The sequence below is a fragment of the Leopardus geoffroyi genome, chromosome A3 (assembly GCF_018350155.1).
Source record: "Leopardus geoffroyi isolate Oge1 chromosome A3, O.geoffroyi_Oge1_pat1.0, whole genome shotgun sequence".
In the NCBI taxonomy this organism is placed as follows: Eukaryota; Metazoa; Chordata; class Mammalia; order Carnivora; family Felidae; genus Leopardus; species Leopardus geoffroyi.
Window position 1 is genome coordinate 115543983 of NC_059336.1, and position 24125 is coordinate 115568107.

The 24125-nt window shown below is 42.5% G+C and overlaps 1 protein-coding gene across 2 annotated transcripts in view; it reads left to right on the forward strand.

Moving 5' to 3' along the window:
• The window catches only part of CAPN13 (calpain 13), an 81610-nt gene that overhangs the window by 15035 nt on the left and 42450 nt on the right, over nucleotides 1-24125 (forward strand). The window contains exons 2-6 of one of the 2 annotated variants that reach the window (XM_045447257.1): nucleotides 1642-1685; nucleotides 5398-5630; nucleotides 14811-14889; nucleotides 15678-15793; nucleotides 21390-21526. In XM_045447257.1, coding sequence (XP_045303213.1) covers nucleotides 5433-5630; nucleotides 14811-14889; nucleotides 15678-15793; nucleotides 21390-21526 — 530 coding nt within the window. In that variant the 5' untranslated portion in view covers nucleotides 1642-1685; nucleotides 5398-5432. The remainder of the gene's footprint in view (nucleotides 1-1641; nucleotides 1686-5397; nucleotides 5631-14810; nucleotides 14890-15677; nucleotides 15794-21389; nucleotides 21527-24125) is intronic. The other variant, XM_045447256.1, reaches the window with a different exon arrangement.

A 24125-nucleotide genomic window follows, 5' to 3' on the forward strand; every position in this document is an offset into this window, starting at 1 on the left:
CTTTTGGTATTGTATCACATGTCCATCTGAGGCTCTGTTCTTATTCTTTTGTGTCCTATTATAATTTTCTGGAGAACATGGATTTAAAAAAGAAAGCAGGAATCAACCCAATTAAATTCAGACTATGCATCCAAGACCACCTTCTATGAGGTGCTAAGTGCTTAGAAAACTTTCTCAGCTTCTTGTGGCTAATAAGGGACAGAATGAGGACTTGAGTTGGAATCTTCTGAAGTCATTTAACTTTGGGGCTTCTTTCTTTTTTCTGAAGTCATTTAACTTTTTGCATCTTTCCCATATATTAATAGGAATTCTCCAACAAAAGGACTTGCAGGGTGCCTGGTGGCTCAGTTGGTTAAGCGTACAACTTCGGTTTAGGTCATGATCTCGCAGTTTGTGAGTTCAAGTCCTGCGTCGGGCTCTGTGCTGACAGCTCAAAGCCTGGAGCCTGCTTCGGATTCTGTGTCTCCCTCTCTCTCTGCCCCTCCCCCGCTTGTGCTTTGTCTCTCTCTGTCTCTCAAAAATGAATAAATGTAAAAACTTTTTTTTAAAAAAGACTTGCTGGTTATGTATGTATAAAATCCTGAAGGCAAGCTTAAATAAGTGTTTTTGTCATTGTTGTTTTTTTATTGAACAGTTCTTTGAAGAAGCTTTTGTGAATCTCCATGAGGACTACTGGACTTGAAATATTTTCCAAACCATTTGACCTCCGAATCTGTTCTCTGTGGAGGCTTCTGCTCCACCAAACACACTTAAAAATAGCTAATATGTGGCATTCATTCCACCAACACTTACAAGAATTTTATAGAATACCCACTATGTGCCAGACCTGGCACTAGGTGCTGGCAGACCAAAGATACTATCATCTAAGACATTTCTGCCATTCAGGAGCCCTTATTGTCTTTCCACAAAATTGAATAATGTTTATACACTCGGTGCTCTTGGGTCATTTTCACTTGTGTTTACCGGCATCCTTCACCTATTCTCTGATATGCCCCCTTTCCTCTTTGCTTGCACACTGCCTAAAGTGTGCTCCCAGGGGTAGAGAGTTGTTGGGACAGCCTGGGGTTAGTCACACCTACGGACTGAATTGTGTTCCCCCCCAAATTCATATATTGAAGCCCTAACCCCCACTGTGACTATTTCTAGAGATAGAACCTTTAAGGAGATGATTAAGGTTAAATGAAGTCATAAGCAGAAGGCCCTACTCCAATAGGACTGTGGCCTTATAAGACAAGGAAGAGGGAGAGCGCACACTCTCTCTCTGTCATGTGAGGACACATCAAAAAGGTGGTTGTCTATAAGGCAGAAAGAGAGTCCTCACCAGAACCTGACTGTGTTGGCATCGTGGTCTTAGACTTTCAGCCTCCACAATTGTGAGGAAATAAATGTCTATTGCTTAAGCTCCCACTCTGCAGGATTTTGTTGCACGCTCGACAGACTAACACAGTCACCCAATTCAGCAGAAGACACAACAGGGACTGAGTGAAACTTACTTCATAGACACTGAGGGGAGCAGACCAGGTTTTATAGCCACCAACTGCATCTCTTGCCTGCTTCTCACTCTAGTTCTGAACTTAATCCATTAGTTCACCATCTCTCTCATTAAGAACCTTATATAAACTCTTTTTGCCATTTTTCCAGCTCCTGTGCCATTTTTCTTGCTAGACTCAAGAGATAAACCAGAGGTAAGACAAAGTTTTATCCTGACTAGCAGGTAGAACTTCTATCCCTCCCTCTCTCTTTTTTTTTAATTAAGCCAGCTGAGTCTTCTGCCTTTATTTACCTTTCACAGTGAAGAAAGATGGAAAAATAAAAGAAATAAGCCAAAAAATCCCTCCCTAAAATGACAGGTAGGAGAGAGAGTTGGTTGGCTTTTTCTGCTGCACACAAAAGTGAAATGTCAAGTTCTGTAGACCCTTCCTGCTTGAGAAAATGAGAGCAGGCTGTTCCTTGGAAAAGCCATAAGCAACCCAGGGGGTAACACAGTGAACCTGATAGGTCTGAGGTCTGTGCATGGAGGAGGGAGCCTCTCTCTCCTGCCTGCCTGCTTTCTCTTTTTCCCATCAAAGTTCTCTTCTCTCCCAGAGCAGCAGACCACCTCCTCCACCAGCAGACAGCCAGGCCTGCTGCCTGTCCTCCAGAGTCTTTCTTTTCCTTCTTGGGCTCTCAGTGGGTGCAGAGAAGTAGCAAAGCTAAGCACTTGTGTGTGATGCCTCACCCCTGCAAACTCCTCTGAGACTAGATGTCATTAATAAGAGCAAGTTCTCATCTCTGAAGGTGTGGGGCTCTCTGCACAGTACTTTCATAATCAAAATTATCATCATAATCATGCTAATAACCACTATTTATTGACCACTTTCTGTTTATCAGCCACAGTGCTAAGTACTTGACAAGCCCAGATTCATCTGGGTCTTAAAACAATTCTGTAACAGGCACATTATTGTCATCATTTCACAAATGAGGAAAGCGAGGCTTACACAGGGATCCCTAAAGTCAACCAGTCCACCATGCAATAGTGAGCGGTGGGGGCCCTACTGATGGCCTGGGAACTGCTCCCTAAACATAAGGCCTTGGCAAGACTCTGATGGAGAGGTCAAGCCAAATTCTTCCAACTCACTTTTACATGCAATTAAAGGCTGTCCCATAATTGTGTTATTAAGAGCAACTATTTGGGTTTCCTAAACTAAAATCAGCTCAATACTGGAGTTTATCATACACTCTCATTGAATATTTTACTGAGAGGTACGTGGCTTGGCAATGGTGTCTTGGTTCCACTGTCACTGAGCATGTGCAGAACTGAAAGACCCATAATTTTCACAACTCTCCATTATCAGGTGTCATTGCCTTTGTCCTGAATTGGCAATCAATCTCTATTACTGTTTTCTTGTTCTTGAATGATACCTTACTGTTATTTCAGCTTTTTATATAATCTGTGGTGGCTCTCCTCTTAACCCTATAGTGAGTGGTGAGGTATATAGATGTATTTTCACCTGTTATTTTCCAAGAACTTGATTGGAGAAATGTATGTAACATATTGGGCTAAACCAAATAAAACATTTTTTACCTTAGGTGAAACCATACCAAATGGACTATATTTAACAACTTTTTAAAAGTTTATTATTTTGAGCGAGAGAGAGTATGTGTGCGTGCATGAGAGCAGGGGGAAGGTCAGAGAGGGAGAGACAGAATCCCACTGTCAGCACACAGCCCGATGTGGGGCTGGGGCTTGAATTCATGAACTCACAAACCTTGAGATCATGACCTGAGCTGAGATCAAGTGTTGGACACTTAACCGACTGAAACATCCAGGGCCCCTGAACAATTTTGACCTAAAAAAATGGAAGTTTCCTATTGTCCAACCTAATAGTTCAAATATAAATTATTTTTACCTCATTTGCTAGACATTTGTATGCATAATTCCCTCTGCATATGCATGTACAGTGACACATTATAGATGATATTCTGCCTCTGAATTTGTATTATCTAAATAATTTACAACATATTATTATTATATGTTAACTATAAGAACATTGCTAAGTTATTTTGAGTTTGTGTGGGGTTTTTTTGTATGATCCAAGATCTTGAATGTAAGCTCATATTCTTCATGAATTGTTCATTTATTTCCCTCTTTAGTTCTTTATCATCACTTGATTCCTTTTCTGCTGTTAAGGAGGAATTGATAGGTCCATAGGTCTTGTGGTCTTGGGTCTTCTGTGTCCTGCTCAAAGAAGTTTGAAAAGCACTATGTCAGTGGCTAAGGAGACTTTTCAAGTCCCATAGCCAGTAAGTGTGCATTCAGAATTCAGATGCAACTCAGCTTCCCTCACAGATGGAGGATGTGATACACATTTTGGTCATTGGCATCAGTCACACCCCTTTGGCTTCCTGAATAAGAAATGCTAGATTTCCTTGACATATCCTTAAGGAAATTGGGAGGTCAACATTTATTGTGTGCCTATGTATGCCAGCCACTCTGCTTGGTATGTTAGTTTGAACCTCATTTGATACCACAGCAAACCCTATGAGGTTGGTATCATTTATCTGTACAGATGGAGAAAGAGGTTTGCAGGCTTGAATACTAACTCCAAATTCTGGAACTGGTAGGTAGGTGATGAAAGCAGAAAGCAAACTTTAAAGCCCATTTGATTGTTCACCACTTTGCCTTTTCTTTTTCTCACTACACATCCCCTTCCCCTAACCCCGTATTTGATTCATCATGAAATCCTATTGGTTCTACCTATAAAATGACTCTGGGGTCTGTTTCTCCATCATTTTCACTACTAATGCTCTAACATTGTCCCTCCCACGAACACATGCACAGCCTCCTAACCTCCTCCTTGCCACAGTCCTTATCCATCCCCTCCATGTGGCCTTTAACTCTCTCCACAATCCTTTACACAGATGTGATTGTGACCTACCTTTTCAGTGTCCCTGCAGTGCTTGCAGAGGGCATAAAACATGTCACAATCCAGCTTTCCAACCTACTTTCCTGGCCCTCTCTGCCAACATTCCCTATCCCCAGCTCCTACCCCCACTGACCCTTCCAGACTGCCCACCCCTCCATTCTCTCTAACACCCATGACTTTTCCAATTCAACTCCTGGGCCTCTGTGCACTTGATACTCTAAATTATATAGATAATAATTTGTGTGTGTGTGTATATATATATATATATATATATATATATATATATATAAAATATATATGTGTGTGTGTGTATGTATATATGTGTGTGTATATATATGTACATGTGTGTGTGTGTATGTATATATATATATATATATATATATATATATATATATATATATATAAAACCAGTTCTCCATCTGGCACATTCTGCTTCCTTCAAGGCCCTGCTCAAATGTCACTGCCTGTGGGAGAGTCATCCTAGACTTTTCCTGGGAGCTCATGGCCCCTCCTCTTTATAACCACAGGATTTTGTACACATTTTTAATTAGACACTTTCTGTTGAATGATAGCTAGCTGTTTAAATGTCTTATCTGTCTTTCCTACTTGATAATGAGCCCCTAAGGGATAAAGATCATGTCGTATTTATCTTTGGATTGCCAGCATACAGAAAAGTGCCTGGCACCAGGTCAGCACTCAATAAATGTTCATTAATGTACAAACACCCCCCATAGTCTCTCATGCACATAAGAGCATACTGAGTAGTTCTTCGGTAGAACGGATTGAAAATTGGACTGGGAAGAGGATGCTTGGATTCTAGTCTGGGATCACCCACCAACTAGATGTGTCACTGGGGACAGAACATTTTGGGGTCTCAGTCCCCTCGCTTGTAAAGTAGTGGGAGGACATCTGAGTGCCTTTCCAAGGCTTACATCTAATGATGCAAAGGACTTGACAGCTTATTCCTAAAAATATCTCTCTTTCTTACCAGAAGGAAAAGGCCTTAGGCATCTTCTAAGGAGAGTCATGGCACACAACCAGGAGACTCTAGCCAAGACCCCTGTCATCAAATTCAAGGGCCAAGACTTCAACTTCTTGCGGGATCATTGCCTAAGCAGAGGTCTGCTGTTTGAGGATGAGACCTTCCCTGCGGAAACTTCCTCCATAGGTCTGCAGCTGCTCCAGGGAAAAAACCTCTCCAGCCTGATGTGGAGACGGCCAAAGGTGAGTGAGCCCCCCAGAAACACACCCAGCTCCTGGGCCCTCTCAACTGCCTGTCATGGTACCTCCTACTGAAAGAAGGATGGGCACGTGACTTGGTTTTCAAGGGTGGCCCAAACCAAATAGGAAGGAGAATGAAATTTATCTGGTCCCTTAGCTATAGTGTTGTATCATCAGTAGGATGGAAGGACCCTGTACCAGCAACCAGGACCCCTGGGTTCTAACCCAGTTCTCACACTGAGCACATCACTAGATTGCATGCTTCAGTGTTCTCATCTGAGAAATGGGAAACCATGGATATGAAGATTGTGGTAGTTGGTCTCTAGGGTCTCTTCCATCTCCACAATTGAGCCCATCTGTCAGTCTTCATCACTCTTTATTCTCTTCAGGTACCACTGTCTTTATTTTTTCTTTTCCCCTGTTAGAATTTAGTCAAAGGGAAGATATCATGTCAGTCACTGATAAAATAGGATGAATTTAAATAATTGCCTCACCCCTCTCATTTATATATGTATTGTCAGTCTTGTAAAGGCTTGATCATTTATAAAAGAATTTTAGACATCAAATTAGGAAGATCTTTCAGGGAAACATTCAAATCCCTATGCCAGTAGTTGGTCACTAACTCAACCTTGTGGCGAGATGAGCCCTGTTGGTTTTTCTAAACTATATTCATTCCCAAGAAATATTTCTCAGCCCACTGACCATTCTCATAATCTCATTAGGGAAAAAGATCCAGGTAAGGACCACTCTAAGGATCCTGAGGCCAATCCTCCTGTTCTTGCTTCCAAAAGCAACCAGCAGAACCTAGAACAAGAGAAAATAAGATAATGTCTAGTAAGCTAATGATTATGATATCAGCAAGTGTTACCAAGCACCGATTAAGTGCCAAACACTCTCCTGAGTACTTTCAATAAAGCCAGTTTAGGCTATACAAAAAGGATATTTTCTGATAACATAAAATAAGACATTAAACTCTGGAGGTACCGACTCTTGGTCTGATGTCAAGGGGGCAGATTTGTAGTTTTGGAGAGGGAAGGGTGAGCAGGGCGCAGGTGGGGCTCAGGATCAGATGGTGGTGCTTCAGGCTTCTAGGATCCATCTCACAGCCAGAGGCAGTTAAGTCCCCAGAAATTATCCTCTTCTGGCCTTCCCCTCTGAAGGGGAGCAGAACAGAGAACTCTATTTAAAGTTTGGAAGGGTTATATATTTTTTCCCCTTGTTATTTTTAGAAGCTGAGATTCTTTTAGAAATGTTCTTTTTTTTCTTTTTTACAAGGTGCTGAGCAATAGATACAAGACCATATTTATAGTGTTGGAGAATTTATAACATTTCTATTTAGGAAGAGTTCAGAGTTTCTTACTATCTGATTTCAGCAACATCTCAAATTTTATCTTTTGGGGGCAAGGAGAAACTGAGGCAAACAGAAGTGAGATGACTTCCACAGAATACTTCCAGGAACCTGAAATAGAGGAAGATACGTCCTACTCCCACTCTTCTCCTCAGCCAAAAGCTGAGACAAATGTCTTTTTGTCCCTCATCACAGTGTCCACATTTGTATAGTGTTTTCCTGAGTTTTCCATGTGTCCTGTTCTACTTTGTCTCCTTTGTTCTTTCCCAGTTGTATAGAGAAGAAAACAGATTCAGACAGGGGATGTGACTTGCACGAGGTGACAGTCCAGCTTTCATATGCTGCACTTTCCTTCACATGGGATTGTGTGCCCGACAGAACTCTGTTAGGATTTGAATGAACGAGTAAGTGAGTGAATGGATGAAGGAATGACTTTATCTACAGGCCCCTGACATGGGTTTCAAGCTCCATATGTGCAGCTGAGATTCCGTAGGTTGACTGGTTTAACAGGTAGAATGGTAGACAAGAAAGCCACTGAATTCACCCCTTCCACATGGTGACATCCTCAAGTGCCACAGCTTATAGTTGTGCCTGAGAAGAGCCTTGGATGAGGAGCCATGGCCAGTGTAGTTCAATCCTAGTTGGAATGGCCAACACTTACATAGTGCTGACCATATGGTAGGTCCAACCTTAGGTCCTTTGACTCATTGAATCCTCACAGTAATGTTATAAGGAGGTACTATTATTAACCCCACTTTACAGATGAGAGATAGAAACAGAGTTAAGTAACATGCCCAAAATGGTAGAGCTGGAATTTGAACCCTAGAGTCTATCTCCAAGACCTGTACTCCTATCACACTATATTGTCTCCATAAGGCCTCATTGTAAGCTCATGTTGTGTTCTGAGTTCCTATTTGCTACAAACAATATTTTGTGCACCAGTAGACTCCTAGTTCATCTAGGTAACCAGGAATCATTCTCTGTGTTGTGTCCTGCTTTCCATTTTTTAGGAGAAAAAGAATGAGGTAAGAATGAAATGTTGTACCTGTATGTCACATGATTATTTTAAGGAATAAATGAAGACAATATTTAGAGTCTAGCGCATTGCAAACACTTACTAAACACTAGCTATTGTTGCTATAATTAATTTGGGAGGGATGGCATAGGCCTCAGGGGCTGTCCTTTTGGATCCATGGGTTTTCACAGTCCAGCCAGCATCAACCCTCAGCTAATTTCAGCAAACACATTTAGAGAGAAATGTAGGTCAGATGAAACCATTTGAGGTCCTAGGGGGAGGCTGACAGGGAGTGTGGAGAGAATTTCTTCTCACGTTCCGCTGCCTGTCACCACTTTCAGAAGGTTGCCTCCCACTCTAGAGCTTGCCCAGTCACTGTCCAGAGATATGGCTGGCACTCCTTAAATTAAGTTCACCTGTATAATGGCTGAGGTGGCACCAAGTCTCCTGAGTCCATCTCCATATTCAGGGCTTGGAAGGACAATGGGGAAGCTCCATATTCTAAGCAAGTGCTAAACCATCATGGATATCATTCTACCTTGAATACTCACCTGGGCTTGGTAGATTCCCTAAGAGTGACTAAGAGTTGGCATACAACTAAACTCGGCTTTCTATGCCTGGCACAGAAAGGTTGTTTAATGTCCCATAATGTCTTCTCTCTCCCTCTCTCCCTCCCTCCTCCCCCTCTCTCCCCCTCTCCCCCCCTCCCCCGTTCCTCTCTCTCCTTCCCTCCTTCCTTCTTGCTCTCCCTCTAACAATCAACCTAATCCATTTTGCTGCTGGAACTTTGAAGTAGAAGCTCCTTCATATCTTGCTTCATTCAGTTTCTCTTTGTTTAAGAAATTTCCACCCCACCTCTCACATCCCCCCCCCACCCTAGTGTCAGTCAGTCAGGTTCTGCAACAGCCTGTGACCCTGCACTGACCAAATGGCACTGAGGAGACCCAACTCCTCATGAGCCTCTGCACTGCCTACAACCCCCACCCCATGTCAGCAAGAGACAATGCTGAGAATTAGACTTGTACATGGTGTATCTATTTGATATTTCCTGAATGAAAGTTGGTGCTAGAGTGACTTCCTTTTAGAATTTTAATTCCATAAATAATGCTAAATCCCATTTATCAAGTATGTACATGCAATAAGTATGAATCTAAGCACTTTACATATGACATTTCATTTAATTACCATAATAGCCCTGTGAGTAGATCATATTATTATCTTTGTTCAATAGATGAGCATTGTCCAGGAGAACTTTCCGTGATGATAGAAAGGTTCTTTTGGTACCGTTCAGTACAACAGCCATTAGTCATAAGTGGCTATTGGTACTTCCAATGTGGCCAATGCAACTGAGGGATCAAAATTTTAATCTTATTTATTTTTTTTTAAGTTTTTGAAAGCTTATTTATTTATTTAGAGAGAGAGAGAGAGAGAGAGAGAGAGAGCGTGCACCAGCGAGCAGGGGAAGGGAAGAGAGAGAGGGAGAGAGAGAATCCCAAGCAGGCTCCATGCTGTGAGCACAGAGCATGACGCGGGGCTCGAACCCACGAACCACAAGATCATGACCCAAGCTGAAACCAAGAGTTGGACACTTAACCAACTGAGCCACCCAGGCACCCCTTAATCTCATTTAAAGTAGCCACATATGATTTGTGGCTACCATATCGGACAGCACAGAAATATAGATACAATTCTTCACAGCAGGGTCATCAATGTGTATCAGATTGAGAGATGGCAATTTCATCTTGGACCCCATACTTTAGGAGAATCATTTTGCTTCTCAACTGAAGAATGGCTGTGGGCCTGAAACATGCTGTCTTATGGGTGCTCAGAGCTCAGAACCCAGCCCCATTGTGGATCCTGGCCTGTGGCCATCCCAAAATGAAGTATCACCTACCCAGGTAACAACTTTGATCTTTTAAGTAGAGTGGAGTTTCTGAAAGGATTGTTCATTAGAAATGATTTACCTTAGATCCCAAATGAGTTCTTCAGAAAAGGAAAGTGTTAACAAAGTAGACACAGGAGTGTAGGTTATGAAGGCAACAGGTAACAGAAGGTGACAAGGTAAACCTGCCAGCAAACAAATGCCATCGAGCCAAAGAACTTTGATGCCAATAAAACAAAGCTCTCTAGCAAAAATAGTAAAGGGAGTGACTCTGTCACCTGGCCCAGGCTGAACTCTGCCCACCCTCTGAATGATATATTTAGCCTGTGTCTGAATGCCAAGATGCTGACCCTGATGTTCCCTCATCTAACAGCAGCCTTCAAAATGATTGCAGGAATCACTCCAAAACATAGCAAGTGATGTTGCATTGGAAGACACCCCTCCAGAAGCGATTGCAGGAGAATGCCTGGTTTGGTACCACTTCACAGAGGGTATTTGTTAAGATTCCAGGGGTTCTTGCATTATATGTGCTTCTGGCATCCATAAGATAACATAGATTGTCCCAAAATTTGCCTCGAGAAAGGACTTCACAGTGCAGAAGTTGGGAAGATTACTTAGTATGACTATTGCTGATGGCTTCTGTATTAGGGTTCTCCAAAAAAACAGAAACAATAGGGTGTGTGTGTGTGTGTGTGTGTATCTATTATATATCTATATATCCTATAGGATATTACCCATATCAATCAGGCAGAGAAAGAGCAAATTCTCCCTCTAGCTTTTGTTTTATTCAGGTCCTCAGTGAATTGGATGGTGCTTATTCACACAGGGATCAGAAATCTGCTTTATTGAACTCAATTCAAATAAATGTTAATCTCACCTGGAAACACAGACATACTTAGAACTAATGTTTAGCTAAATATCTGGGGACCCCCTGACACAGTCAAGTTATAAAATTAACCATCACACCTTTCTTCTGTACAAATGATGTTTCAGACCCTCCAGAGGGCCCCTCTCGCAGAATCAGAGAACACGGACATCAAGAAGCCCCTATCTGCATGCGTGGTCTGGGGCCGGGGGAGAGATTTGAGCACTATGGAGCCACATTGCCTGGTTCACAGCCCTCTCCCTGTAGATCTGTAATCAAATTGCTCAGCTTCCCTGAACCTGCCCCCTTTCCCTGGCAGGGCTTCAGAATCTTCTGGACTGTGTAAATGCTGAACACTACCTCCAGTTAACCTACTAAATCCAGGCTGTGAGAGGCAGCAGCCAGCAGCATCCAGGGCAGCAAAGGTCTCAGGTGATTCTGAGTCATACTCAGGGTGGAGACTACTACTTGCCAGTCTTGTCACACTTCACTGTCCTGGTGTGCCCATCCCACCTGGTGACGCCTGCGGACATTGCCATCTTCCCAGTCATCTTTTTTCTTTTTAAGTTTTAATTTAAATTCCAGTTAGTTGGCACAGCATAATATTAGCTTCAGGTGTACAATTTAGTGATTGAACACTTCCCTACAACACCCGGCGCTCATCACAAGTGCACGCCTTAATCCTCTGTTTCTTGGTTTGCCTCTCTTTTTTCCCTATGATCATTTGTTTTGCTTTTTAAATTCCACATATGAGTGAAATCATATGGTATTTTCTTTCTCTGACTTATTTTGCTTAGCATAATATACTCTAGCTACGTTGATGTCATTGCAAATGGCAAGGTTTCATTCTTTTTTATTGCCGAGTAATATTCCATTGAGTGTGTGTGTGTGTGTGTGTGTGTGTGTGTGTGTGTGTGTGTGTGTATCACATCTTCTTTATCCATTCATCTTTACCTATTCTCTCAGCAAATCAGCCCAGCAGGCTAAAATGCTTCTGGGTGTAATTTCCATCTCTTCCTACCTCTGCACTTTTTAGATCATCGAGCACCTCTCTAAAACCCAGGGTGGGGAAGGAATGGGCAGCTCAGAGGATAGGAGATATAGATGCTAGTCTTGTGCCCAACATTGATGAAGACAATTCCAGTGTTTGCCAGTAAACTTTATGTTGAATATTGATTTGCAATAATTGCCATTTAATTTTCATGGCATGAAAATAGTTTTCTGTTCCTAATTAACTACAATTTTTTTATTTTAATTTTTAACATTTTGGTAAATCAGAGAAAGTTGTGCATTTATTAAATGCCTGTGTGGCATTCATTAGAAGGATATAAATTGTTTTTCCTTTGGTGCATGTAAATGCTATTTTATATTATTATAAATTCTGATACAAAATCAGCGTCCTTCATTTCTAGGGCAAACCCTACTTGATTATAGTGGGTTAGTCTTAATAATCTCTTGTTCATTCATTTGCCATGTGTTTTATTTTGGTATATTTCCATAAGTGAAATCAGTCTATGATGTGTGTATGTTCTTGTGCTTTCACTGTCCCAGGCTATGCTGGCTTCTTAAAATAAATGGTGGCAGGATTTTTCTTCCTTCCCTTCCTTCCCTTTCTTTCTTTTCGCTGAAACTGTAAGTGATACAAGAATGGTCTATTCCCTGAAAGTGTGAGAGAACTCCACAGGAAATCCTGTGTACTTGAAAGCCTTCACAAAGCTGTCAGGGAGATATTCTTTGATCATTTGAAAATACTATTGCAAAGTTATCTTTTAAAGTTTACTGACTAACTTGAATCATTTTTGGCCATGCTACTTTTAGTCAGATAATCACCACTATTTTTAAATTGATTAGTATAGAATTTTACGTCATGTTTTTATATTGCTAAAATCTCATTTTTATTTCTAATTTTAGTTGGGTTTCCCTACCATATTTGTTAAAGGTTGGGTCTATGTAAACCTTCTTCCCCAAATGGAGCGAGTTACTTGCTTTATTGGTCTTGCTGTTTTTCTATTTTAGAATTCACTAATTGTCTTTTATCATTTTTTTCTGCCTCTATTTGAGGCTCTTTTTGTCTTTCTAACATCTATGAGTTGATTGTTTAATTCATGTTTTTTTTCTATCATGTTTAATAATGAATGCATTTGAGGCTCTGGGTTTGTCTGTGAATATGGCCTTTTGAATTTTGCAAATATTACAGAAGGGAATCAATATTTATTGAACATGTACCTTGTCCAATGTCCCAAGGATCCACATCCTTCCTCATCTGTTAGGTGGAAAAACTCCTGCTTAGCAAGGCTAGTGGGAGACGATGGGTGAATAAAGCCCCTGGACCTCAGCAAGGTAGTCAGTGCCTCAATGGCTTTGCCACCGGAGTCTCCCTTTCACACATGAGGAAACTGAGGCTCAGATAAGTCAAGGAAGTGGTTCAAGGTCACCCAGGGAGAAGGCAGGGCAGGGTTCCACCCTGGGTCTGTCTCCATGACTCTCAGCACGCCCACCCCCCTTCTGCAGTCACACTGCAGGGAAAACCAGAGCAAACAGCAGAGGAGAGCTGGGGCTTCGGGCAGGTCAGGAAAGTTGAGCAAAGCTATCTTTGTTCCCCATCCAAGCCCACTGGCCTCCTGTCTCTTTAATTCCTGTGAGTGGAAGATCTTAAGCATCTGCTCAGTGACAGCAAATGCTAGTGAGATCTTTACCTCCTTTCCACAGTAGAAGGGCTGGGGACAGCTGGATGAAGTGCCTGGAGTTGTCCTGGAACCGGGACACTCACTCCCTCCATGGCCCTGCAAAGAGTTCTGTGCTGCTGGCTTGTGTTGGGGGAGGTCCTTGCGTCCCCCCAGATATGGGTACTTAGCTGCCCAGCTTGGAGCCCAGATGTGGGGAAAGGGCAGGCCAGCTTGGTGCCTCTACCCGGGGAGGGTCTGAGCCTGAGTGCACCTCTCCTGGTGAATGTGAGACGGCCAGTTATTTGTAGAGAAGGTAGTGGGAACAGGTTTAGTGAGGCAATTACCCCTCCCACACAAGCCGGGCTGAGGTGTTTGCAGACCTGCACGCCTTTGTTTGCCTCTTGGCATCTCCACCAGGAAACTGGCAGTTTCTGAAGGGCCGACAGGTCTCTCAAAGCACAGGACTCTGTACATTCATGGCTGTTGAGCAAATAAATCCACTTCCACTTTGCGGGCCTGTTCTCTGGGGGGACTTATTCGTCAATGTGAAAAGAAATGATACAGGAACAATGACCGAAGTATGCAAATGCAGTAGAAATCTGGGGACAGTTGCACAGAGAGGGTGCTGAGGGTAATCCTGCAGACTTCCAGTAGCGAAAACCTGGGGGCTCCCTGGGGCTCCTTGACCCATGGGAGCCCCTTCCGGAACTCTCACAATCCTTGTGTCTGCTGGGAGTTCCCCAAATTCTCCCTAGATATTGCAGCACTACAGAATCCTCTCGCAAACCCCTTTCATGGCTGCCACGCGCTCTGTGTGTTAGAGGTTGGGGCACGACTGGGCTCCAAGTAACAGTACCCAAGACAAGGGACCTGGGGTCTTCTAGAATCAGTTTGTGAGTTAGCCCAGGAGTGGACAAAGGTCGGAGTAACACATCTTGCATCCGGTAGAGCGCGTGGCTGGACTTGAACCTGGAGCCCAGAATGCCCTACTGCTGAGAGAGGACATGTCACAATGAATGCTTTATTATGTTTATAAAAGGGTCCTCTAACAAATGTATCTTTTTGTTTGTTTGTTTATAACCTGTTACTACAACACTGCTAGTTGGGACTAGGATGGCTGACTATTTGATGTAAGAATCCTGAGCCTTTATTTATGTTTATCTTTTCCTGCATTTTGCTTGTACATTTATTGCCTGTCTTGTCAGTTACATATATGTCCCTTTGACATCTGCCTTCCTGATAGCAATCAAACCTGAAGAATGAGGGGAACTTTTCTAACTCGGATTTTAAGCACCTGTTTAAGAATTAACCTCTACCCCTCAAAGACGAAGTGAGTGATGTCTTGGGTACCACTTGGGGACACAGAGGAATGAAAGATGCTCATGGCTTTTCTCCCTCTTGCCTAAGGATATATTAGAGGGTAAATCAGAACCTCACTTCATCCTGGAAGGTGCAAGCAGATTTGACATCCAACAAGGAGAGGCCGGTAAGGACTCAACGTCTTTCCTCCTGGCCCTGGATCAGGGCAGACAGCCTGAAGTCAGCCTCCAGGTAGGGAGGGACAGAAGGAGGTGCCCACCCAGACCCACAGATTTCTACCCCAGCTTCTGAGGAGGCAAGGTCGGCACCCTTGGTGTTGTGTGGATGGACTGTTCACACTGGCAACAAGATTTCCTGTAACTTCAGCTCTGGGCATCTCTGGCAAGATGCGAATCAGAGGCAGGTTGTCCCAACAACCCTGCTGAGGCCTGGCTAGGGCTCACTTTTAGGTTTTTTTTTTTAAGTTTATTTATTTATTTTGAGAGAGTGCACATGTAAGCAGGAGAGGGGCAGACAGCGGGAGACAGAGAATCCCAAGCAGGCTCCTGCACTGTCCATGCAGAGCTTGAGGTGGGGCTCGAACCCATGAACCCTGAGATCATGACTTGAGCTGAAATCAAGAGTCAGTCACTTAACCGAGTAAGCTACCCAGGCACTCCTGGATGGGGCTCTCTTGACTTCCCTCACCATCACCATCCCCCCCATCCCTTTTTACCTTCCTCATAGCCACCCCAACTCCCATCACCCCTACCCCACATCATCACCAGCTCCTTCTCTGTCTTGCTTGGAACTGGCCCCAGTGAACCCTTCCCCAGTTCTCCTCTCTCAGGCAGAAAAGGAATGTATTATTCAGAAGAAGGTGTATGGATTCTGGTGACAAAGACCCACGAAATGTGTGGAGTGGGGCTTCCAGATGTGTTCAGTAGACCTCTCATGGCTTCCGTCCCCTCACAGGAGATTGCTGGTTCCTGGCAGCACTGGGCTCCTTGACACAAAATCCACAGCACCTGCAGAAGATCCTGATGGACCAAAGCTTTTCATGCCACTACGCAGGGATCTTCCGTTTCCGGGTATGTGCATCACTGGGACACTTCTCACCTAGGTTCTCTGTGAGCACAGGCAGGCGAGTATCTTGAATATTCTCATGGTCTGCTAGCCTACAATGGAAGGCTCACCTGTGTGTTAGTTACTTTACGTACCTCTAAGAAAGGATTTGAGCTCAAGGTCTGGCAGCACATGGGAGAGCTGGGAGTTAAAACGTTTTCATGTAAACAAATAAAAAGAAATAGCAGAAACACTTAGCAAAAAAAAAAAAAAAAAAAAAGTCATTAATCAAGAACGCTGCACATCATAGAGCTTTTGTCTGTGTTGATTCCTGTGCTGTATCTTGCTATTTTGATTACAGTAGCTGTAGAGTAAGTTGCAACATCTGGCAGAGTAAGTTTTCCTTCCTTATTCGTTGTTCTTTCCTCAAAAATATCTTGGTAATTCCTGCGCTTTTATTCTTTGATGAGAATTTTAAAATCATTGTGTCTAATTAAAAAGAAAAGGCACTCTGTGATGCAGAGTGGAGTAGCATTAAATGTATGTATTTATTTGGAAACATTACACTTTTATTATTTTAATTATTCCTTTCCAGAAACATGGTATATCTTTCTATTCATTCAGAACTAGTTTTATGCCCTTCAATAAAATGTTATAGCTATGCTTCCACATTGGTGTCACACTCTTCTTGTTAAACTTATTCTCAAATATTTTACAATTTTGCAGCCAATGTGAATGAGATTTCCCCCTCATTTCATTTTTTTTTAATGTTTATTCATTTTTGAGAGAGACATTGACAGAGTGTGAACAGGGGAGGGACAGAGAGAGAGAGAGAGAGACACACAGAATCTGAAGCAGGCTCCAGGCTCTGAGCTGTCAGCACAGAGCCCAATGTGGGGCTCGAACTCCTGAACCGTGAGATCATGACCTAATCCAGTCAGCCCACTCAATAGACTAAGCCACCCAGGCACCCCCCTCATTTCTATCTAGATGTTGCTGGTAGGAGGAAACCCACTCCTTACTAAATACTAAATTGTATCTAGCCACCTTACCAAATTCCTTAATTAGTTCCAATTTTTTTTTTCTTTAGTAGAGTCTGGATTTTTTAGTTAATGAATATTCTCTGCGAATAAAGATAATTTTGTCACTACTTTTATTATTTATAGAACTTACTTTGCCCTTTGTCCTTGTCCCATTAGTTAGAAGTTTGCAATTTTGAATAAGAGTGACAAGAATAAAGTCCTGCCTTTTCCTGGTTTTAGTGATGTTTTCTCCTGGTGTGCCATTGTTTTAATGCACTGTGGGATTCAATTTGCTAAAAATGTTATTAGAATTTTTGCATCTATATCACACGTAGAATTGGTTTTTAGTTGTTGTTTTTACCATGTTTGAGTTATGTTGGCTTTTTAAAATGAACCCACTGAGTTTTGCATATCTTGATCTGAAATAATTTGAACAATGGTTGTTAATCATTCAAAGATTATCTGATCTTTGAAAGTAAAATAGACAATAGTTAAAAGATCTGGAACCACTTCCTTTTTCAACATGATTTCTTTTACTCTTCCAATGTGTTCAACAGCTATTAAAATGCTTGTCTCTTATTTCTTCTGGGGTTAATCTTGAAATTTTTTTTTGCCAGGAAAACCAACTATTACTTCTCTCAGACCAAATTTATTGCCCAAAATTTGCCTATGTGATTGTCTGAAAATTCACTTAATTTCTTCTAATCTATGGTTAAATCCACTTTATCAATCCCTGTGCTATGTTTTTGTTTTTCCTTTTCTTCATAATACAGGTTTTCTTAACCAAAGCAATCTGTTTATTGGTTTTTGAACAAATCAACCTTTGATTTTCATTATTCTGTTTTTCTTTTGGAGTTTTGTTTTCTATATAACTAATTTCAATTTATTTTTATTAAGTACTGTTTACTTTCTGTTAATTTTATTGTTTTTTGTTTGTTTTCTGAAACTGTACACTTTTCTGTCTTTTTTGTTTAATAATGAAAACTTTTAAAACCATAAATTTTTATATGAGATATTATCTATTTATAGGGTTTTTTTTTTTTATTTTTTTTCAACGTTTTATTTATTTTTTTTTTGGGACAGAGAGAGACAGAGCATGAACGGGGGAGGGGCAGAGAGAGAGGGAGACACAGAATCAGAAACAGGCTCCAGGCTCTGAGCCATCAGCCCAGAGCCCGACGCGGGGCTCGAACTCAAGGACCGCGAGATCGTGACCTGGCTGAAGTCGGACGCTTAACCGACTGCGCCACCCAGGCGCCCCGTATTTATAGGTTTTGATATAAAATGTCTTTTATTAATTTTAATGCAATGTACTTTTAGTTTTGATTAAGCTTTGGTTATAATTTATATTCTATTTATTAAACTATGATCAGAGAATATTCATCAAATCTCTACATTTGGGGAAATTATTAAGATTTTATTCATGGCCAAATCTACAACAATTTTTGCAAATGCTTCATGGACATATGAGAAGAATATCCAGTGATCAGAGGTTTTACATATGGAGTCAAGATTTCTGATTTGCAGATTGTTGTGTCTGCAGTTAACTTTTTTTTATCTTGACTTAACTTTTGTCTGCTTGATTTGTCAAATTCTAAAAGAGGTGAATTGAATTTCTTCCCCAAAGTTATACCTTGGAGCATCCTTCTTATGTTTTCAGATGTTTTAGCTTTAACCTTTTCCTGTTTTATTCTATGGTGCCCAAAGGTTTATGTTCTTGCTATCTGCTTGTTAGAATAAAGCTCACACAATATCACTCTTTATTGTGTTTAATGTGTTGGGCTTTGAATTCTTCTCTATCTGATGCTCATATTGCTAATTCAGCTTCCTGTTATTTACATTTTTCTGTTCTATCTTTGTTCATCTGTTCCTTATCAATTTCACTTCCATATTTCTATAAATATACTTTTATAAAAGTATATTTTAAACTCCTTGCTCACCATTGTTTCTTTCACCCTTCATTTCCCCTTATCTTATTTCCCCTTGTTCTAATTTCATCCTCATTAGGTAGTAGTTCCTTGAATAATTTCCTCTGATCACATGAGTATTTTTCACTTGCCCTTGCTTAAGAATGATATGTCAGTTGGGTTTGAGATTCTTGATCACATTCCCTTTCCTCAAGAGTCTGTAAACATTATTTCTTTGTCTTAAAGCTTCCAATGTTGCAGAAGAAAAATCCAATGTCAATCTATGCTTTTGGCTTTGTATGCAACATGTTTTTCAAGTTTATAAGAGGTACTTTCTCTCTCTCCTTGGTGTTCAGAAATTTCTCTGAAGTATGCCCAGATGTGTGCCTTTTTGAAACTAATCTTGGCTGGAATTCATTGAGCCCTTTCATTCTGAAGACTTTACTCCTTTTTCTGCTCAGCTAAATTTCCCTTCATTTTTTTCTGGGTGTCCTCCTTTACTTTGTATTCTCTTCCTAAAGTCCAACTAATTGCATACTAGGTCTTCTAACAAGTTCCCAGGTGATGCTCATCCTGGTGGTCCAAGGATCTGACTAAGGAGTGAGCTAGAAGATGCAAGGTTTACTGTCTGAACTCACCTTAGACTGCCAGTGTTGGTAGTAACAGGTAGTTAGGAGAAACTGAGGCACAAGCAGGACACTCTTTGCCCTTCTGAATGGTGAGAATGTTCCACAATTCTCCAGAAACAGCTGAGGTATTGATTTCTGGGCCTCTCTTCTTATCACTCTGAACTTGGCACTGCTTTCTGGAAAGAGCCCAGTGCCCAGGCAACATGGCTACTTTGCTCAAAATATTTCTGGCTTCCCTCTGACACCTGGGTGTTGACAAAATGGCACCAGCATGCTTCTCGGAGGGTCCAGACACTATTCAGATGCCAGCCCTCCTCAAGTAGAGGTGAACCAGGAAATGCAGATTGGTGACCTCATTCTTGACCATTTGCATCCTTTCTGGGAACAATGATCTTATCTGGTGTTCCCTTTGTATAAGGAGAGCAAGTTTGGTCAGCATTACTCATGTGGGAATATTGGGGTGAAGGTGAATTCTAAGGGAGAACCAACCAGAGGAGCTCATTCAAGCCAGGACTCATTCCAGTCTACACTGCACCAGGCACTATCCAAGGTCCTGAAAGAAGCTATTAAAAAATAGTTACTACTTTCAAAACTGATCTCACTTTCACAATATCGTCAGATCCCAATCACAGCCCTATGAGAAAGTTCATACTTTACCACCACTTGACAGATAAGGAAACTGATACCCAGAGAATTCAGTGTCTTACCCAATGTCTATTGCTCAGGTAACTAAAGGTAAAACCAGTATTCAAGCACAGTTCCACTAACTGGCCACTGTCTACTACATTTGCTATCCAGTTAAACCCCAAATCCAGATCAAGCTCTTTTTCCAGTACCCCACTTCTAGCTTTCCTTGGTGTGCCAAACATATTTCATGACCTTCCTCCTAGTAACACCCCTGTTGGCTTTTAACCTCACCTGTCTACACATTTTACTGCAGTAGGGACACAAATCCACAGCTGTGCCAGAACCAGCTGCAGTGCACTGAGTTCACTAATGACTGTGAAAACATCTTCTTTGCTTTGTCTCCATTGACATCTCTGTCTCAGTCTCCTCTACTGTGAAGTGCATCCTCAGCTGGATGAAACAGCCCAACATCTGGGACACCCAGATGTGGAAGAAGCCATGTGGATGGCTTCCCGTCACTGCCAAGCAGATGATAGATCACATCCACCCAGCTTTACTCTGAGCCCACCTGTCATAGGCTTGCCTTCATCAAGACTCAAGCCTGAAGCTGGAAGCCCTGCTGCTTATCCAGCACAGGGGAGACCAGCCAAGAAACTCCAAAAGGCTGGCTTTGTTATGAATTTACCTCATTTGGTCATGTCCCCGGGTGAACCATTAAGAGTTGAACACTGAAGATTAAAGCAGTCTGTTTTGGAGAGAAACATCTGGTTCATTTGTGCTCTTAGCAGTAGCAGTGCTAGCCAGTTTGATTTCTGCTACTCTGATGGCAGGACATCTTCACATGAGCTGAGGAAGGCCAGAGCGAGGCTCTCACTGCTCAGTCCTCCAGAGCAATCTTCATCATTTGGCCTCTAGGCCTTTGCCCACACTGTCCTTGCCATCTGGGATGCCTTTCCTACCTCCTTGCCACCTGCTTAAATCCTGCCGCCTCCCTCAAGCCTTTAGCCCCCGGTAGGCTCTCCTGTCCCCCGTTACAATACTCTGTATCTACCATTCTCCTTGTTATTCAGCAACTGTTCCCTGTGTTGCCCTTTTGTGCCCAAGATATACTTGGAGAGTCTCCTGTGTGTCTGAAGCTCATAAAGGACCCGCCAAAGTGAGGCCAGAGTTAGTAGCAAAGTCAAACAAAAACCCAAGTCTCTTTCCTCTCAGCATGTATTTTCTTTGACTCACTTGGCCTGTGACTCATCTGTCCAGTGAAGTCGACATGCCAGGCCCCTGTCCACTGACCTCGGCTGGGATTTTGTTCTGGATAGAGTTTGTTGTTATACTGGGGAGGTTATGTGGTGACAGTGGTTATTGTTTGGCATGGGTCAGGGGTCCTGGAGCTCCCTTCTGCCGCAGCTCTACTAAGGCATATATTCATCTCTCTTCTAGTTTTGGCAGTGTGGCCAGTGGGTTGAAGTGGTGGTTGATGATCGCCTGCCTATCCTCAACAGGGAATATCTCTTTGTGCATCCTCGTAACAACAACCAAGAGTTTTGGCCCTGCCTGCTGGAGAAAGCTTATGCCAAGTAAGGATGGCCCACCCCTCAGCACAGGGCCTCGATGCTGGCCTTACCTGCCCAGCTGCTTGTCCTGATGGATGCTCCACAGCAGCTGGCCCCAGGACTTTTGGCAGCTCTGCTGAATGCACATGATTCCCTGGGAGCATCAGAGCCTTTGCCACCTAGCTGGGCATCCTTCATAAACAATCACTGTATGTAAGGCTCTGTTGGAGCCACGGGAGGAACCCAGAGGCACATAACAAGGAGTGGGCAGGGCAAGGCTAGACAGAGATATGTACTAACAACACTATTATTTCAAGGGCTGGGATAAGAGCCCAAATAAAATATAATATCAGGTCAAAGTCTGATCAGAGGACAGAGAAAGAAAACAATCTTGACTTTCTGACTCATAGAGTCAGGCTTAGACTTTATAGAGGACATGGCATTGAGTGAAGCCTTGAAGGATGGGTAGAATTTCAGCAAGGAGAAAGGGGATATGTTGGAAGTTATTCCCAACTATTGGAAGGATTTAAGCAAAGACCAAGGGGCAGGACAGTTCAAAATGAGGTGGGGCAGTTGGGGGCCTGGAATGGCCACTATGAGATTGTATCTGTGTGGGGGGACAGGGCAGGAATTGCTGTTTATTATATGGTCCAAGAACCATGATTCAAAGACTACCTTCTAGTGTTAACAAGCTCAATGACTTATAAACACCCCAATTCATACATTTTATTTAGCCTCTTTGAGTTGCATCTATTCAGACAATGTTTATTAGGCATTTAACCATAGGCCAGGCACTGTGCTTGGAACTAGGATAAAGACTCTGAGACTGGCTTCAATAGGTGTGAGCAAAACTGTATGTTGTGTGGAAGATGTCACTGTCATAGAGACCTACACAGGTGAGGGACACATCAGAGCTAGAAATCAATGCTAGGGGACAAAAGGACCATCACTTTCAGGAGCAAATGAATTAGTGGAGTGTCATAGAATCAGATTCCCCAAAGATCACCATGACCCACCGCGTTTTACAGATTGGGAAGCCAAAATTCCAAATAGTGATGTGATGGTAGTCACTAGCTGGAATCTGCTGGGGTTTTCAGTTATTTGACCCAGGCACATCAGTTAGGAAGACTGAAGACCCTGCTGAGTTCAGTCCTATGCCATGAGGATGCCAACAACCCCACAGACCACCCCAGTCCCTACCCTTCTGGAGGTTACAATTTGAACAGCCAAGCATCTCAAGAGGTTTTTTTTTTTTTTTTTTTTTTTTGCATTCTTTTTGTCAAGCCTACTTGTGAAAAACTAAAGCTGTTGCTCATTTCCAGTGTCAAGAAGAGCTGTTCATTAGCATTTGAGAATGAATCCGAGATAACAGCCAAGGTTGTTGAACCAATCCATATGTTTGGGGAGGTTAATTTGCTTCTAAGTGACTTACGCAAACACTGCCATTTCTTTCCACTGTGGATTCAGCCCTCCCCACTTCAGGGCTTTGCTTTTCCCTTATGTGAAAAGGGGAGCATGCCAGTTCACTTGGAGAATTAGAAACCTTGTGGAATGAAATGATGACTTTGACCCCATTTTGTTAACAGTCAACCTAAAGCAATCATTCAGCTTGAAAAGAAAATGGGAAAGTGGACCCAGAATCCACATTCTACTGCCTAAAGAAATCTAGTGAGGATAAAATGTTTCAAACTAGTAAGCTGTTTAAAAGATTTCCCCTCCAACCAAAGAAGGAAATCATAGAATGCAGGAGTGAGCACAATAGAATTTGAGCTATCCGAGCTGGAGGGGACCTCTGTCAGTCTCGAGCCCTACCTCCTTCTTTGAAAGATGAGGAAACTGAGGCTCAGAACACTGAAATGAGCAGCCCAAGGTCAAGTGTTCCCCTTGTTGTGTGCTTTTCCATCATCCCTTGAGGCTGTCAGTTCTATAGGAAAAAGATTTGTCTCTTTGCTTCTTTGGGACTCAGTGTCTGGCACACAATTACCACAGCACAAACATGAATAACGCATTCGTCCAGATGGAGATGACCCTCCTTCCCTCCCCCGCCAAGAATGTAGGCCAGTGAACACATGCATTCTAAACTTTCAACTCTCCTTGCAACTGGGGAGTCTGGAAACGAATCGGTTGAGTCAGATCTATGTTGGCAAGGTTTTGTCCCCAGAAGTCATAAAATAGGAGATTGCGGGACAAGATCTGATAGGCTGCATATCATCCTGTATGGAATCTTGGCAATTAAGAGTCACAGCATCTCAGCATCCTTTCTGGTTCTGATTTAGATGTCTAAATTCATCCCTCTTTCCTAGCATTGCTGGGCAGATAGACATTTCCCCCAAATGAAGCTGAAGCACAGAGACGAGAACAAGACGCTCTCAGAATTCCTGGGCTAAGGTGACAAGGTGTAATGACAGGTGTGGTGAACACAGTTCTATCTTTCTTCCCTTTCTGTTTCCTGTCAGCAAAGGGGGCTAAGAATAGTTGCCATGTTTCTGAAGCATCAGCAGTCTTCGTGAGCTCATGTTTGTGAAGCAGAGAGATAACTCCTTGTCAAAATACCCAGCTTCTGCTGAGACAGGCATTGTGGACATTGTGGAGAGACAGTGAGAGAGGGGCGGCTGGCCTCCCC